This window comes from Haliaeetus albicilla, chromosome 16, assembly GCF_947461875.1.
Source record: "Haliaeetus albicilla chromosome 16, bHalAlb1.1, whole genome shotgun sequence".
Taxonomy (NCBI): Eukaryota; Metazoa; Chordata; class Aves; order Accipitriformes; family Accipitridae; genus Haliaeetus; species Haliaeetus albicilla.
This window is the reverse complement of record NC_091498.1, coordinates 22102672-22121387: the sequence shown is the minus strand read 5'-3', so window position 1 is coordinate 22121387 and position 18716 is coordinate 22102672. Positions and strand designations below refer to the sequence as shown.

Genomic DNA, 18716 nt, shown 5'->3' with positions numbered 1-18716 from the left:
CCTACAAATGCACATATATATGTATTTATATACACAGCACTCAAAACTTCTTAGCTCGGTTTTATTTACTTGCTTTGTGCTAATGTCCAGTTAGGCCTCGAAACCGCAGCTCAGACTGTACAAGTTCTCTGCGCAGGAACTGTGCCCACGGTGGGGTCTACAATGGAGACAATGCTTAGGAGACCAAAGCTCAGCACAGGAATTTGTCACTGCCCCACCTGCAACGCACAACACATCATCCAAAACTTGATACATCCACAGAGAAATGCTAGAGTCCACCAAAGCAACTGATAATTACACATTAGCACTTTAAGTTTCCTTAGTTCTCCTTAAGTGTATGCACGTTTTTTGAAAAAACAGCATACACGTTTGAGGGGGAAGATGATACTGCATTTGCATGCGTTAGAGAATCAACACCTCCCTTCAGAGCAAGTCTGGGATGTTTTCATGCACAGCAATCTCTGCTCTCCTCAAGCATCAATCTACAGTCATGGGAGAGGCAGAATTTCAGGTGCAAAGCATGAGCCAGGTCCTACCCTCTGATACATACACATACATATCTCAAACATCAGTGGGAGCCTCATTTATATGTGCATGCACATATTTATATCGTTTATGCAGGTAAACTGCCAGTAAATCATGTGCAAGACTCTACTCCATACAGAAAGGTTCAACTAAATGGTTAGAGAACACTCGCATGTGTCTTAAAAAGGCTATTCAATACACTCTGCAACTAGCTGAATGAATTCTTGTTCATCATTGTATTATGTTTTCCATGTTCAAAACTTTAAGAGACGTTCAAACTACTACCATGGTGAACAACATATGTCAAACCTTTAATCTTCTTCAATTGTCTAGCTATGCTTCATTCCATGACGAAACAAATAAACATTACAGATTCCGAGCATGCGACTCTGCACTGATTAGTAAAAGACAAAAATGAGAAAGAAACTTTGCCAGGATAATAAATTTGTGCTCTTTTTCTAGACATATTTACAAAAAAAAAAAATCACAGTATGATTTCTAAAGTTTTGGCTACTTAGGACAGGCTTCTGATTCTAATACTGGTGAACTGTGCAAATGCCACAGCTCCAGAAACAGCAATTCTGAACAGTACTCATTCCCATTTTGCAAGTTTGTGATGGAAGGAAATATATGTTTCATACAGATTAACCATACATACAGGTGGATTCCTACAGTTTCAAAAAAGTTTGTTTCTGCCCCAATTTTGTGCATGTCTTTCTACAGCACTTTGGTTTTATTTTGGGGTGGTTTTTTTATTCTACAAACAATTAAAGAGAAAATAACATCCACAGTAAGGCAACTCTGAAATAGTAGTGGGTTTGAACTTCTTGAAAATTGTTCAACCCTTTTTTTTCAAGCAGCTTAAAATCATATCATTGTAGAAACTTTGAAGGCCATATTTGGCAATGTTCTTCAAGACCAGTTAAGACACAGGATTATTGTTATTTAGTTGGAGTGGAATGTTATGTATGCATAAAACTTGTATATATTGTAATGAGTAACTTAAGTGTGGTTGAAGAGTTTATAAGCACAAAAATCAACAAGTACAGCATTCAGCTCAAATACTGTGCAAAATAATTAACAGTTTTTGGGTAAGGCAGCGGGTTCTTTTTTTTTAAAAAAAAAAAAAAAAAAAAAAGACCCTGAGTAGTTTAGATCCCTATTGCATTTTATCTCCTTTATCTCCTCCAAAGATTAGGAAGATTGCACAAAACCAGACAGATTGCAAAGCCACATCTGAGAAGAACTGTGAGCTGCAGACTCAGCTACAGAGCTCATGGCCACAACCTCATATAAAGCCTTCAAGTCATTTTTTTTTTTTTTTAAATGATGCCTACTGGCAACCTTGGCTCTGTTTACAGAACTGCAATTGCAAAAATCCACTTAGCTCATTTTGTGATCCTGCTTTAACAAAGAAGATTTTTACTTCAGGCTGATCTACTTCAACCAGTCCCCAGGCAGCTCCACAAAGGTGCGAGCTGGGCACCACTGTCAGGACTTAGCCTGCTAACTCCTGTTTGCCTGCTTCACTACTAAAAATGGTAGCTGGCATAACATGCAAGACAGACAGTCACTAATTGCACCGAAGGAAAATCGTGGTATGTATATTGTAGCCTAATCTCTCTGCACTGGCATTTTGGTTGGACTGCCAGCATTTCTGAGAATTCCTTATCTGTAAGTGGGGCTGTCAGAGTACACCACCGCAATGATCTGGGAGTCCGCGGTCTTCTCGCAACATGTCTCCTCTCATTCATGTTGCACAGATAGGCTTTCACAGCAGACTGTGATTCACGTGTGAGGAATGTTCGGTAGATATCCCCACAGACTGTGGTTACTGCTTTCATTTGCAGCAATCTGAAGATTCATGTTTCTCTTGTTAAATCAGTGATGACACAGTGAAGTACAGGTCTGGGCATAGACCAGGTTCATAACGAACTTCTACAAGTATTTCACAGAATATCTATACACACACTGTTCATATACAGACATTCTATATTCATTTACTATTTGATCATATGTGCATCATAGATATGTCCATTAATTTCTGCATAGACTTATACCATGCCACTCCAAATAGATCTTTACTCTCTACGAGTAGTAATACCATACTTTCAACACTGCAGAAGGTGTTGATTAGCCTCCTGCTTGGCAACCTTGTAAAGCATTACACAGGCTGTATTTTACGTACCAACCAATTTCCATGAGTCTTCTCACTGCATATAAAAATTAATCACTTTGCTTAAGAACTTTGCAGAACCAGGCCTTGGCTTTGTAATGTCACACTTCAGAGAGAAGGGCTTCATTTTTATATTTCACATGGGTCTTAAAACTGCTTTTTTGTGTTGCAAATACTTCCTCAAACTAACCATGGAAATTTGGACCTGGGGCTGTGTGTGTAGGTGAGCTGCATGTGGAATATCTCCTATAATTTGTTACTCATCAGACGCTTTTTCATTCCTTCCCTTTCCTGTCTGTTTTCATCACAAAGATGCTCAATGACATATGTTCAAGGCCTTTTCAAAAGAACAAAAGGCAGGAAGGAAGCACAGGTCAAAAAGGGAAACAAAGGGGAAAAGGAAAGGAGAAAAACAGAGGCTGTCAGGAAAACAGTGCAAATATCTGTAATGGCACTCTTTATTTTCTAACAAAAACTGTAGTAAGGACATTTATTACCTTAGAAAGAGTTAATAATCACTGGGGGCTTATTAAAAGTGAATAAATGAAAGCAGAGGCCTCTATATGTACTGAAGGTAACATGGTGTCCTCCTTGGTGCTTTTGAGAAGTTTCAATGCAACGATGCAAACAAGAAGAAAGAGACTTTCAACATTGCTTGTCTACTGAGTCCATAAAAATAACACTTCAGTGATAGTTTTAATTAAAAATTCCTCCACAGTTTGGTGTCTAGTTACCCTCCAGTGTGCCCTTCCTCTCTGTTCTACCTCTATACAGTCAAGTAGCTTCTTAAACCCCACCCTTCTTGGGGCAACTTTTAGCCGTCACTCAGCAGTAAATAAGTGAATTGCTTTGAGACAAAGCTATTAAAAATATTATGTGATAGCTAGATGAAACAAGTGGTGTGCACTAGAGTATTTTGTACAGTTTTGTCAACAAGATTTATACCAATGTTCAGTGGTTCTCTCTATCAAAATACGGTATTGCATGCTCTGCTGAAGAGAAGATAATTTCCTGCCCTTTCCACAACCAAGCACACCGTCTCCTTCAGTAACAACCATATCATAATTATCCACATTCCGCTTCTGAAAAAGCAGTTATAGGAAAGTATTTAAATGCATAAATAGTGCAGGATTTTCTTTTGCTGCTGTTTAATAACTAGAGCCAATGCTAGGTGACAAAGACAGAACCCCAGACCTCCAAGCAGCACTTTCCAGAGAACAGCTTAGGACCTGCTGTTGAAACACATTCTGCCAGCCCTGGTCTCTTACAACATGCACCGAGCAGCAAGCTGAGGAGCCTGCTAAATATGCTATGATTTGCACCTTGCAAAACCCTGTTTAATAAAGCAAGTAGTTCTTGTGAGCCTGGAATGAATGAACCCTACTGCCTCTTGAGTTTACATCTCATGCCTGATTGATGCTGATATCTAAAGAGGGCAGAAAACTTTTTTGGAATGATTGAGGCAGATTGTAAAGCAGAGAGCTTTTAAGAACCCTCTTACATGCTGTGTGTTTCCACAAAACTTGCAGAACAAAAATACCTGAAAATTTGTCTAAATCAGTTGATGCCAGCCATGGTTTCAAAAAGTATATTAAAGGGAGGGTTACATGAATGGACACATTGCATGTGATGGTAGATACCTTGCTTCTGCAGAAAACCAAGTTTAAAAGATTCTAAGCTATGAAATCCAAAACTGAACTCCACTTACCTTAGTGTTCATACAAGATTTTCCACGTTTATATTCTTTGTGACTTGCTCTTTTATCAAGCTTGTTCCACAAAGCTTTGGCCTTCCATGTGGTCACTCTTGACTTCAGTTTGGTGTAAAAGTTTCTATTGTCCAAAGGATCTAATTCAAGTTGGCGAGTGAGGATATTAAAGGCCTGAATGGTACCTTTGCACGTTGACGCTTGTACAAAGTTTTCAAATATCTGGCCAGCTTGACTGTATTTTTCATCATCGTTCTCCCCCATATTCTGAGAGAAGTGTTTGAATAGGATTAAGCTGGAGCTCTCGTGCTGGGGTACAGGTAATCAACACTACCAAGTACTTCCAAGCATGTTATTCCTAGAAAAGACAAACACAGGTCACGTTAAAGCAGGTTCTGCCTAAGAACATTAAACCCACGAACTGCATATCCAATACGAACACAAACACACAGCATATGGTGACCAGACAACCAGGTACAAAAAGTTAGTAGCGGCATCCAAGTGTTACAAACATAACGTATGTGTGCTGTCATGACACGTACTTCAAAGACTCTTATAAAAACCCTACAAACTCAACTCTACTGCTTCAAAAACAACTAGCTTCACTGAGAGCAAGAGGATTTCTTTAATTTTTGTTCAGTGATAAGTGCTAGGTAACAGATGAAGAAAAACCCAATGTCCAGATGCTTTTCCCAAGCAGAATTTATGTCACAGCAAGTACATTTCTGGTAATGTCTTGGTCTTAAGAATTCTTAGAAACCTGACGTCAAAAGTCAACACAATTTGAGGGAATTTTCTCCTGTTGCACAAGCTAGGGCCAAAAGTGCAGCTTAGCCAGAGCAATTTAGAATTTGCACAATTACTTGCCATGAGCAAATGCACAAAACAGGCTAGGCAGAAACATTATTACAAGTTACACCAGCACTGAAGAAACAGAAAACAAGTAACCACAGAGAGCTCCCCTTTTTCTAACTCTCTTGCCAAAATGAGAAAGGGTTTGGTGCTCTAGTGCATAGAAAGGAATTTTATCTCCATGTCTCCACATGTTAAATGCTAAAGTTATGTGTTTGGAGTCTTACCTTGTCATGTGCTGATAATATAAAGTAATGATGTTTGGCCCACTAAGCCCCATTGGCTTTTCCTAGTAACATGATCACTGTCAAACTGTGCCTGATATTCCAGATAAATAACGTTACATTCTGTAAAAGTAATGCTATTCAAAATTAACATAAGTTTGAAAGAACTAAAATACTTTCATTGTATCACTCCCTTATCCTTCTTTAACCTTGCTCTCAATCTCTAATGGGGAGCATCTTAGAGTCAGCCAAGGTGCACAGAAAATATCCAAGTGGCTTTCACATTTTCCAAGAAAATTGTTACAGGTTATGTATAAACTTGTCCTCAGAAGAGGGTCTACCTGGACTCAGGTCCAGAGATTTAAGCCATATATTCTTTTTCTTGCTATTAAAGAATTATCTGCCAGTCCAAGAAACCAAAAACTAAATCAATGCCTGCCTAACCTCCCACATAATTAGTTATTTTGCTTGGAACATCATCTGTTGGCTGATAGTTTTAGAATAAATTGTTAGAAAGGCCTTTGAAGTTATGCTTTTTAATTTAACACTGCTCACAAACTATTCATTCTCTGCTTGCATTTCCTTCAAAGAAGAAAAGAGAAAACATAACCAGTGTATTTAAGTAAAGAAGAGACCTACCATGTCTATCTTGCAATCCTCTTAATACAGAAAAATATTATGCAACTTATTAAAGAGATCCCATGGGGAGATATAAGGAAGCATTTGGAATACTCACATTCCCTGGCTGTGCTCAAAATAAATAACCTTTGTGTGCACATCATCAGTCTGTTGTTGGTTTGTGGGTAAAACAAATTGGCAATGTTGAGAGTTTGTACATTTTTTTAGACCAAATGTCATGATTAAATATTTGGTGCCAAGAATAAGTCAGGAAATTTTTGTTTTCCCCTCTGAATACTTCATATGTAGTATGTTCCATGCCCTTTTCTGAAGAGCTTTGTGGCTTTGTGAGGTAAAAGCACAAGCATTTTATATGCCCCAACTTCCAGAAGGTGTAATTTTTCAAGAAACTGAGTGCAGTGAACTTCCATTGACTCAAAAGGAGTTCAGCACATCCAGCACCTTTCCAGGTTCAAGTCCTCAGTGATTAACGAGCAAACCCCTCCAACAACTGCAAGCTGGCAGGAGGGAGCCCAGCCACCTTTGCTACCCCGGTGTGGGTGCGAGGGGGCCCACATTACCCTCACCAGCCCTGGCTTTGGGAATACAGAGCTACACAGCAGTTTCGGGGTTAGCCCCAAACTAGCCAATAGATCAAGAAGTTCCTAGGGGAAGGGAGAAGGCAGGGGACTGCCATGGGGAGAGGCTCATGTATGTCTGGGCTAAAGCTGTACAGGTGAGTGCTGCTACAAGGGGAAGGCAACACAGGGCAACTAAAGATAGCACAGCACAGTGCAAGATGCTACAACGGGGCTTAAACAGCTTGATAGACAGGCACCCCAGGATTCAAGGCCGATTGAAAAAAGAATTAAAATCAAGGATAAACACTTACTTTACCTGACTTCCATACCTGCCTGAGAGTTTTTATAGTAGAAAAAACAAAGTATTTTTCTTTTCTCTCAAAATAATTATGAATAGTTTCTCGGGGAGTGGGGAAGTGTCAGTGAAATGTTGCACTTTGGACATTTCAGCTAAGGGAGTGGCAGACAGATTAGGTTTTCTTAATTGCTATAAACCCACATCGCTACTGTCTCAGTGCTACCAAAGACTCTGACTGGCTTAATAGCTATAAAACAATACTTCCTCTCCATTGTTTTCATTAGCTCACCACAAGACTGTTATCATGTTCATATAACACAAATATCTTAAAAAGTTAACTCTGGCATAATTCATAAGTAAGTCTGGTCACCAGCTCTTTAATTTAGTATCTTTTCCACTCACAGAGAGGAGATTTTTATAGCCTCAGCTGTTTCCATCCAGCAAGGAAAGGGGGGAAGAGAGAAGCTAAAAGAGTAGAGCCTTATCTGAACCAACCAATGAAGAAAAGCAGCATGTGCCAGGGCTGATAACGGTGAGAAGACAGAAGAGATGGTCAGCAAGAGCCACTGTAGGCGAAGAGAAGGAGAGGAAAACATTTTTGGCATATTGCAAACCAGTGGAAGTAGGTGTTGCACGCACAAAAACATGCAGCAGGCCTGGGCTTCCTCCGCCTTTCCGTGGGGAAGAAAGCAGCTGGGAAGGACAGGCAGGACACCTTCCCCAGCCTTAAAACTTCCCTCCTCCAACACCGCAAAGCCAGGATTGAGGCCATTCTTTCTGGGCACAAAATCTTCTCCTCGTGAACTTCCAAAACACTCCCATCTTGCCCACACTGAAAAGCTGTGGAGTGGCATCTCAGCAGAGACATTTGCTCACCAGCAAAGCATTTCTCCTCACTGTGTCAGAGGTCATGTTCTCCAAAAAAGCCACATTTTGTGGTCAGAAAGGCAGGATGAGACAGGAGACTCTGGTTACTGGGGTTTCTGGCTTGCTGGAAACACCATTTTTTTTCTCTTTTTTTTGGCATGAACACTGTGTTGACAGATAACAGAGAAGAAGATGGTGCTCTAAGTATATGCAGCTCACGGAAAAGCATGTGTCTTTTTCTGAGGAGTCACCAATATTTCACTACAGTATTGTACGCAACTCACTAGAAACAATGCAATAAGGACAAGAAGTTGAATGGAGTAATTCTTAACTATAATTAAAGTTTCCTGTTCTGTAACTGTCTCAAAGACTTAAGAAACAATGCATAAACTGCTTACCTGCAATGGGAAAGAAAAAAACAAAACCAACAACAAAAAAACTCCAGAATTGAGGAACTACTTGAGTTCTTAGAGTATTATCATTTACCCTTTTTCTTCCTTCATCAAATAGATTACACTAGGGATGAAATATAGATCCAAAAGCCTCATCAAGGTGAGTACTGATGCTGAAACTGCAAACTATGCTTTTCAAAGTGACCATTGGACTTCCTCTGGGAGCACAATCCAAAAATCTACTGACATTTATTTGAATCGTTACTGAAGTGGTACAGAGCCCAGTAAAAATTTGGGCCACAGAACATAAGAGAATTAGGGAGCAGGAAATAGTCTGGACACACAGTTCTTTTAAGTCAGAACTGAAACATCCATGGGTTAGATCACAGCTAATAAGAACTGTCATTTTAGGTCCCACGCATGATGTATTAAGCGCATACAAAAATTTGGCCTTCCACGCAGCTTCCCGTGGTGTTACAGGAGTCTCTGGAGGGCTCCCAGACACAAGGCGCAGACACTGGGAAGAAGAGGGGTTGCATTTTGATGATCCTTTCTACTGTAATAAGTTAGTCCAAGCTCCTTTCTGCCTCCAGTTGCGAGCAATCAGGAATGTCAGATAAGAAAAGCTGAGAAGTGCCGTTCATGCCTCATGGCTACCCAAGGAGAAAGTGAAGATCTTATTACAACTTAAAGGAAAGCAGTGCAAAAGGGACAGAGAGAAAGTAGAAATTAAAGCAATGGTGCATGTACAGATGTATACATATGAAAGCAAATGCCTCCAAGTCTTGGCTGATTTTCCTGTCAGTGAAACAAGCTCTCTTACTGCAGACGATTTTGAGAATAGTGAAAAAATGCCTCCACTGTCAGGCTAATTCCACTAATTATCACTAGTTCAATGGATGTATGGAGCTGGTTCACGTCTACACATGAAGCCTTTCAGCATAACAAAGCAAGCAATAAAGTTGACATATAGGAGTCATTAAATGAAAATAACTTAAATTTTTTGACAGCAGTACCATGTGAATTGCTTGTCAGCAGTGTTGAGGTAGTATACTAAATATTAAAACACTTTCTTGGCTTATTTGTCCCACTGGAGAGAGAACAACCCTAATTTTAATTCAAACTTGCAGCACTTAAGTCCTTCCTTAGTCCCTTAATGCTCTGTTTCTAATGTTTGAGAACATGTTCCTCAGGGAGATTGGAAAAGAATTAAATTCCTCGCATTTCAATACCACTAATCCCGATTCCATTTTCAATACAGCCCTAATTCTGCCATGTTTACTGAGAATAAATTCTTTTATTAAGACTTCAGTTTGGCATGCAGGATACAATACATTTATTGTTTGCCTAAGGTTAGAAACACCAACAGAAACAGAAGACTGGATTCTGCAGCATCTGTAGCAATCATTTACTTTGGCCCTTCCTCATCATGAGTAAAACCTACAGCATTTCTGCTGTCTCTTCCCTGACCTAACTGTCTAAAATCTCAATACCATTACAATAAGTGAAATTTTCAAGTGAGACTGGCTGTGTTACAGGACCTTCTAGGTTTTTCGACTTAGTTTCTACTCACATTAGGCACTTTGTTTTCATGGTGACCATTTTAAATATAAATATTTCTATCTGGAGGAAACATAGCTTTTTGGTGGTTTGGTTTCTTTGCATGTTTTCCCAGAACTGACATAAAAGGAAGAAAAAAAATTTTAAATGTGATTCTGGTTACAACCGAATCTCTCCCTTGCTTTGCTTATAAAACTGGTTAAAAACCACAAAAGTACATTTGCCTAAAATACTTGTTTTCTGTTGGTGACAAATAGAAAACACATTTCTTAAGATGCACAATCCTAACAGAAACATCAATGAACAGAAATTGCTTCTGAACAAAGCCTCACAAACAGTCTCTCTTTATAAACAGACAGATTACTTTTCTGTATTTTTATAAAAAGCTGACTTCCACAGAACCCCTGCAAAATAACTTTTCGGGCCAAGTATGGAATTCAAAACAGTTCCTACCGAGACACTCTGTGCCTATGAACTTACAAGGTTACCGTACATGCTATCGGCTTGTTTTGCCGAAGTTATATGAGACATTTCAAACATAAGCCTTCCAGCAAGTGCTGCTGTGCCGATTTAACCTGCTACATCTGGAATCATCCCACAATAAAATACAGCTGGAAGCACGTGTACAAGGACACTAACACTTTACAGTAAATGTTTTAGCTACGTTCTCAGGAAGCATAAAATAAAATGACCTATCTGTAGGATTTCATCTGCCCCACAGACTAAGTCACATTCCACACATTTTAAAGTTGAAGCTTTAAAAATAGTCCAGCTTGTTTCTTGATGTTACTGGTCTGAGCTTTCCGGTTTTACTGTGGGAATACACTAAGACACTGACAAGTAAAATAAGATGAACCACATAAGCCAGCAGCTTGCATATGTCTCCATTCAAGCAAGCGTACAGTGCTGGCATGGATAAATCATGGGATGCTGCCCAAGGGTCCGCAGGCGTAACCCCAGAGATGGAGGCTCAAACGTCTGCCCCTTCCACGGCCGCGGGTGGGCCCAAGGCACGCTGCACTAGCTTTGCCATTCGGCCAACTCTTGCAACCCAGATTTCAGACAGCACAGAACAGAACACCGGCAATCACAGGGTTCACACCATTCTGCCGCCTGTGCAGGAAGTCCTGTGAGCATCACTAAAACCCCCAGATGCTCATTTTGCAAAGCACCAGCACAAGTGTTTCACATGAATGACAAAACATAGTTTTCCAGGCATCTGAATGCAGCATATACTTAAACTACTCATCAGAAATACTGATGCATTTCAGAGGCGTGAGTTGTAAAACAAAGAAATTTTCTTTTTTTTTTCTTTTTTTTTTCTTTTCCTTTTTTTTTTTTTTTTGAAGTAATGGTGTTGTACCTACACCACTGGAAATTGTAACTCTAAACTTCTAAACTCTTAAGTCCAATGGTTTTGAGGAAGAATGTCTCTAGCCCAATTATTATTCTATGCAGGTTACAGTGAGTATTTAAAAACTATTATTTCTAACAGGGGTGCTAAAAGGTCTATTACAGGTTTCCATATAGTCTACATCTTCAAAGCTAACTGTAGATGATTAAACCACAGTCGCTAGGGGTTTATGTTATGCATAAACAAGATATTAAAACCTGACTCTTGTTTAGACTGGTTACAAGAAAGAACATTTTTCAGCTCTGTTGCAGTAGATTAGAAACACAACATAAACAACAGTAGAAAGTTTATGTTGATGTTTTCCTAGGTTAGGATCACAAGAGCAAAGGAAAAAAGTACACCATAAGGATAACATCAGCCAGCAAGTAAGCGTACCTCTTAAGAAAAGGCACCTGTTATTTAAGTTAGAAAGATGTTATGAAAATACTGTCAGTGAAAACAATGAAAAGGACAAACTTTAAGGTCTTTGAAAATCCTGCCTTTCTTTTCCTATAGTGACACTTACAATTTCAAGCTCACAAACTGGAACAGCAGAGATATAAAAGTTAATCACAGAACAAGCAGTGGATTGGTTGTTTTTTGATCAGTGCAAGATTTTCTACTTTCAATAGGATGCTAGGACATTGGGCCAGACTAATTCAGAGAGCAAGTAATATCCTATTTACCACTACCAAAATCGCATCCAGCAGGGAGGCGGCAGGGCCAGGCGTGTCGAGCAGGGGCGGACGACACCAGGGGATGGTGGAGAGGGAGCTCTGGCACCACTCTGCCCGGCTGCCAGTGGGAGCTTCGACATCCCACTCCCTCTCACAGCCCCGTGTCCTCCTCTCTACTCCCTACCCCCAGCTCACAGGGAGAACTTGGATGGCACAACTGTGTCTGTGAGGAACGAGAAAAAAAATGTATACACACTAGCTGATAGAGCTATCTATGTCAGCAAAACCCCTGCTATAGATGCAGCTATACCAACAAAATTGAGCCACATTTGACAGCAGCATTTCCTCTAGTACAACTTTCCCTTTGTATGCATGGGGACAAAAATGATGGAGGTAAATACACCATGAAAAAAGAATAAATGCATGAACCATGAAAAAGCAGACTCTCTTAGTCTGCAATCACAGAAACGATGTGGGTTCGTGACACTTTGAGAATAAGGATAATCCAGAAGGACGGGGCAGCGAGATAGGCTATGAACCGACACAGCAACACGAGACCATCACGGCCTCTGGCAGTGCCCGAGGAGGTGCCACCACATTTCTAGGCAGCTGGCAGCCCCCAGCAAGGAGCATGGGGCAAAGGGGGCCACCGCCGTCGATGCCTTCCTGCTCTCTCCAGCTGGGAGCCACCCAGACACAGCCTGTCCCCTTACTGTGGCCCCTCTTGACTCAGAGGGGCTACGGAGCAGAGAAAGGTGACCAGCACTGCTGCTACTCAAACCGAGAACTGCCCAAAGACATCAGCTGGAGACACCAAAAAGCGCCTTGCGGTGAGGCACCAGAGAACAGTGGATACCGAAGTAAGACTGTCTTTTGTTTCCCCTCAGGATTTCTGTGAGAAAGGAAATTAATGTTTGTGTGGTTTTTTTTAAGCAAAAATATGAAATTATAGCTGTGCTGAAGCAAACTGCCCAGGATATGTCTTGGGGAAGAAAAAGAACGGTACCAATGTTAGCCTTCACAGGATACATGCCAAAAGCTCTCTGGAGTATGTTTCAGATTGCCTTTCCAAGTGTGGATCTCTGGTTATATGTCTTGTCTCCAGTATGTTTCCCTCTTGTTACTGGGGCTGCGGCAATTACCCAAGAGCTGAACAGGGGAAATAAAGTCAGCACAAGGGCTGCAAGACCCTGAGGGCTCCAGGCCACCATAATTCGTTTGGCAGAGCTGCCCTCATCTGTAGACATCAGACTTCCAGATCAGTAACCGGGATTAATCCACTGAAAACACAGACAGTATTGCATTGCCAATCAACAAAGAAATAAAACATTCTGGGCAATATTTCATATGCATACACACATGCTTTTACGAATCAACACATTCCATTGTTGTAATTTTTTAATGCAAGCTAGCACACAATACTTCCTGCGGCTTACTGGGGTATTAATGTTATCAGTCACACTGAAATCCATGGGAACCACAAATAAGTTAAAGAAAGAGAAAAAGAATAAAAAAAAAAAAAAAACAAAAGCAGTTTTGAGTTGTGAATGATAGGCTCCTTGATTAGAGTAATGTCAATTCACCACTGAAAACCAGCCACTGAACACCAGTGGAGAACTGTGAAGCCGCACCCAGACAAGTCAGCCAGAGGGTGGTAGAAAACCGGAAAATTTAGGTTAAACACCAAACTCTGCTCCAGGGAACATTTACATGAGAAGACAAAAAAGAAAGCAATACTGGGGATTGCTTTATATCTGTTTTCCTTTTTTGTCCATGTAAACTGGACCCATAGTTACCAGAAGAGACTAGAAAAGACATCGCTTCTGAAAGTAGAAACAGTATTTTTGGAAGAAAATATGCAGGACAATTTCTACCCTCTCTCAGCCTTGACCTCCCCAAAAAAATGAAGAAAAACAAAGTATAAAAAACCCAAATAAAGATTCCAAGAGAGTTACAAATACATCATCCATTCGTGCTGCAGAAAAATCCTCTCAGTCAAACAACAAAATACATCTCAAAACATTATTTTTGGGAAATCCATCAGTAAAAAAAAATAGCAGTGGGAATAAAATGTTACGAAGCAGCCTCTACAAAAAAAACCTCTGAGGGCAGAACATAATTAACCAATAATAGGAGAGATGACAAATGCATCACTGTTTTTACAAGGCAAGCTGAGATATAGTCAGAATTAAATTATGATTCATCTTCTCCAGCACATAAAAGTTTACTAGAAAATGTGAAACACCAAAAAAGCACTTCTTAATAGTAATTGTTCATCACACAGCCTGGTTCCAAAAGCCTGAGGTTTAAAGCCTCTGTGTTAGTCCTGTCAACAATATTGAAGTTCAGAGGTGGATACACCTTCTCATATTAAAGTCTTCATGCAACACTGGCCATTTGCTTCCAATCACCTACCCAGCAGAATGACCTATGCTTAAATACATAGAAGATATTATCATCAGGCTCTTCATTAGTCATTCTTTCATTTGGAAAGTTTGTTTTTCCACATACCTGTACTTCCCTGCATGTAAGCAGGCAGACACTGTAGGAACAGAGGCACCTCCAAAGTGCCAAGGCAAAGAACAACATCAATTCTTTCTAAAAAGTTACTTTTCTCACTATCATCTAGTCCTAACATTCTCTTTACTGTATACAAGACTCGAAATTTCTTAATGAAAGAATGCATCTGTAGGAGCCTGTGGCCAACATCAACACATACATATCTGAAAGTCAACCTTAACAATGCTTTTAAAGAGTTGAGCGTGTGTAAGTGCAAAAACATTGCCGGTATGTTAGACATATCCATAAAGTTTTAAGACACTGTTACCATTTCATTCCCATATATTAACATGAGGTTACATGTAACAGCTACAGCTGTTTGGGGATCCTAAAATGACGCCATGTGGTGACTACATGTTGCTCACTTGAGCATCATGTTTGCGGTACCAGAGCAGATTAAAGGCATCACATTTCTTCCCCTTCCTAGAGCTACAGGAAGACAGAGCTAAAGCCGCTTTGGTGCCTCAACTCTCAAACAGTCTGTAATTTTCAGAGAGAGAAAGGATTAACTGGTTCTGGGTTTGCAGAGCGCCTGGTACACAAGGTCCTCATTAGAGCTGGCTTTGTTAGAGAAAACAACAATTTAGGAAGGAAAGTGGTTTACAGAAACATCTTGGGTCAAGTTGGTTTTGCTTTAGCACAGCCCAGCCTCTGCCAGCCAGGTGGATGCCCACTGGCCCGTGCCTCAGCACTGCCAGCCCCCCAGGGCCGCACTGGGGAGGGCATGGGGTGGCTGTGCCCTCACCCCAGCTGCCACGGGCTGCCCAGGGACCCTGCGTGGTCCCTGAGGTTGAGCCTGCAAAGCCTGACTCCCGCCGAGTGCTGCGCTTCTCCCGCACTGTGCCTGCTCTATGAAGAGCCGGAACTGGGGAACAGGAACCGTCAGAATACTGAAAGTTTTTACTCAACTCCTCATCAGAAGAAAACCCAAATTCCATTCATCCAATGTGCTCACACAAAGCAAACCAACTGACGACATGAAGATGTATTTCGTTATTACAGTTCCTTCATATATAGCTCAAACAATTTTAACATCCCCCAAATTATAGAGACCAAGAAGGAAAACAGAGAATTGACCGTCAGAAAAAAGATGGAGAGAAAAATTTCTAGATGTAAGCTATTCACAAAGGAAATACTGTTAAGTTCTCCACTTTACAAATATGATTTTAAAAAAAGTTTTGTTCCTGAGCTCAAGACCTTATATTGGCTTGGACTTCTCTCCAGTTTTATATTAGTGCAGGTTTTTCCCTCTCTTCTGCATACAGGTAAACTGTATGGCTTTTATTTCACTGAAATGTGCAACCAGATCTTTATCGACACTCCAGTTATCAAGCTTTAGTTTACCAGGAATAGAGAGTTAGCTAATGCCCTAATACAGGGGCTGTATTACCACTGCAATTAAATGCTAACACGACCAATGCCCCAAGACCTATACGCATAAAACAGCATAGGCTTTGTTGCAGCATCTTTCAAAAGGAGGACATCCTTGGAGCTCACTACATGGGGCTCTTGAGTGTTCATAGACCCACAAAACCAGCACAGAACTAGCCTTTTCTTGTGGTGCACTTTCTTAGCTATTTTGCTACAGACTGTAGCGTTCTGCATTTGGCATCTTGCTCTGCCATTGTCATGCTGAGCCTGACTTTTGGCCTAGGCATCAGCACAGAGGTGGCTGGTGATGGGACAGGTGCAGACAGAGGAGGACCAGACCAAATCTGTGTTTGGACCAGACCAAATTCTGCCATTGCCTCCATCACAGCACAGTGACAGATGCTGGTTCGGGACAAGCAGCTGAAGGACCCTCAGACAACACCACTCACTACTCTGCTGCAAAGAAAACCCAGACTGGCAGAAACACCCCTAAAGATTGCGTAGTACCTTTCAGCTTTATAAACCATTGGGGTGGGGGGAAAAGAAAAGAGAACTTTAGAGGTACCGTTGGACAGTTTTTGCTCCTCAGCTTTTCCTTCCAGCTGGGAGTTAGGTTTTTTTAAAGATACATGAATATTTTTATTTTTTCTCCCCCCAAACAGTTGCTTGGAACTGCTACTTGGATTAGCAAAGAGAATGAGGAAGTGATACACTGCATAAAGCAAAGCAATGATATTTTCTGAAGTAAAAGCTGAATTATGATGCATGTAAAATTGCAGTATTTCCTCTTTCAGTTTTGAACTGAAGTTAAAAACAGGTTCTTCAGTACATGCTGCACCCACAAGCAAGTGATCACAATCGAGTTTCAGGTATCATGCAGTTACTGCACGGAGGGAAGAAAAAAAAAGGAAAAAAAAGGCATACACCAGATGTTTTGTACAGCTGGCACATCAGGTCCAAATGGATACCATTTGAATAGTATGAGTTCACCCCCATTGTGAAAAAAAAAAAAAAAGTGAGTCAACATACAAACTTAACCTCTGATGAAATAATCTGGAGAGGAAGAAGTATGGAACAAGTTTAAAGGGTATTTATACCAGCTCTGGAAGCAAAATTTTCAAGGAACAGTGCTTCCTTTCCAAGTCACACTACAGCCAGATACTACTTAAAAGAAAACTCTCAAACCAGTAGCCAAAGGGGAAAAAAGGGGAAAAAAAGGCACAGCAGCATAAAAAAAAGCTTGTATGCCAGTCAAGATATTTCCATAATACATTTCTAAATCAGAAATCCTCACGAAAGGGAGTCGGGAAGTGACTGCAACAGTCACAGGATCAGTCCATTTCTTTAAGGTACAACATAAGAGTTTTTACCCCTGCCCTCATTCCTGCCAAGCACCGATCACTATGAAATACATAAAGTTCAAATACTCTAGAACCTCCCCTGTGTGTAGCACAGATTATCATAGCAAAGGCTTTGAACATCAATGTCTCTTTGGTGCTGGTTCTGGTGCAACTAGGCAGGATGAGAGGGCTGTCAGATCTCATGTTTCTATCAAAGCTTGACTGAGCAGGACTTCTCTATTGATGCTATCAGCTTCAGGGAATTCCTTTCAAAGGAGGTCCATCAGACATACCACTGTCTGCATCTAGGGAAAATGGGCTCCTTTCTAGCCAGATAAACCTGCTACCTTAAGCTGCCACATTTAAAACCACACACATGCACATCCAAGGATGTATTACAGTGGTTCGGCTTATGAGCACATATCCTAGGGCTCCTGCTGCCACTAATGATGTGGACCTTTTCATGAAAAATTCTTCTGTTGCATTTCAGACAACAGTTTATCTGTCCACAATCCAAAATCCTCCTCGCCCCACCACATATAGCTGGGGCTCTTCCACCTCTGCCCATTGCTGACCACTGGTCCTGGCAGCGAACCCAACCAGTGTGCTGCCTCTGGGGGAGCAACACAAGCACACAGAGAAAAACTCAAAAGCCCTAGTAATGAAGTGTTTGCTTACCAGATGCCCTAAAGCAGCAAGTCAACGACATCCAGAGCAGTTTATTCCCAGCTTTCTGTGATTGACACGATAGGATTCTTCAATTATCAGCTTATTTTTTTCACTGCAACAAAAGATGCCATACGGTTGCATAAAAGGAGACTAAAAAAATTGTGAAGAGGTGTAAATGACAGATGTTTAGTGACATGAGTGGCCACTACAATCTCTCCTGTTGTTGCCCGTAAGATGCGCACATGAAACACCACTTTGAACATATAAATTGGGTCTAAGGGAGATTACTAGAAAAAAGTGCAGAAGGCAGCACTTCATTGGATTCCTAATATCCAGCATATCAACTAATTATGAATCGACTTTTGCAGAGCATGTTTACACAAGGCATCTTGGCCGGCAGTGTATGGCAACGTGTGAACAGCTCACCTCAGTATTTTCAGGTCAGACTATACCCTAAATAGGTCAGCGCAACATCAGGCAGAAAGCACCCTTCCTTTCTAAAAAGAGAAGCTGACAGCTTTGCACAGGCCCCTTACATCCCATCTTCTTGCAGTTGGGGCAGCTGCGCTTAACATGATTAACTCCTTTTACCTCATGGCAGACCTTTACTGGCAGGGCCACTCCAGAGTAACCGTGTCTCATAGTGCTCTGGCAGAGGTCTATTAGTCATCAGCAGGTTAAAAGGTCAGATTAGTAAATCTGTTTAAGGCATACACCCGACAGGCAGGGGCAAGGATCTCAACCAAGGACGCTGAGCACAGCCACTGCTAATGCGACTCCACTTCTCGGGATCTACAAAAGGCCAGAGCAGGCAGAAGAGGTGCACTGTGCTCGCAGGCGCTACCTTCACAGAGGAAAGAGTCCATCCGGGCTCGGACAGACTGCCGTAACCTTACAGATACTCCA

The 18716-nt window shown here is 41.0% G+C and overlaps 1 protein-coding gene across 14 annotated transcripts in view; it reads right to left on the bottom strand.

The window, feature by feature from the left end:
• The window catches only part of MICAL2 (microtubule associated monooxygenase, calponin and LIM domain containing 2), a 134740-nt gene that overhangs the window by 105969 nt on the left and 10055 nt on the right, over positions 1-18716 (bottom strand). For all 14 annotated transcript variants that reach the window (XR_011328162.1, XR_011328163.1, XM_069803885.1 and 11 more), the window contains exon 2: positions 4410-4767. Coding sequence is in view for 12 of the 14 variants with exons in the window: in XM_069803885.1 (XP_069659986.1) it covers positions 4410-4673 (264 nt within the window). In the remaining 2 variants the exon portion in view is untranslated. The remainder of the gene's footprint in view (positions 1-4409; positions 4768-18716) is intronic.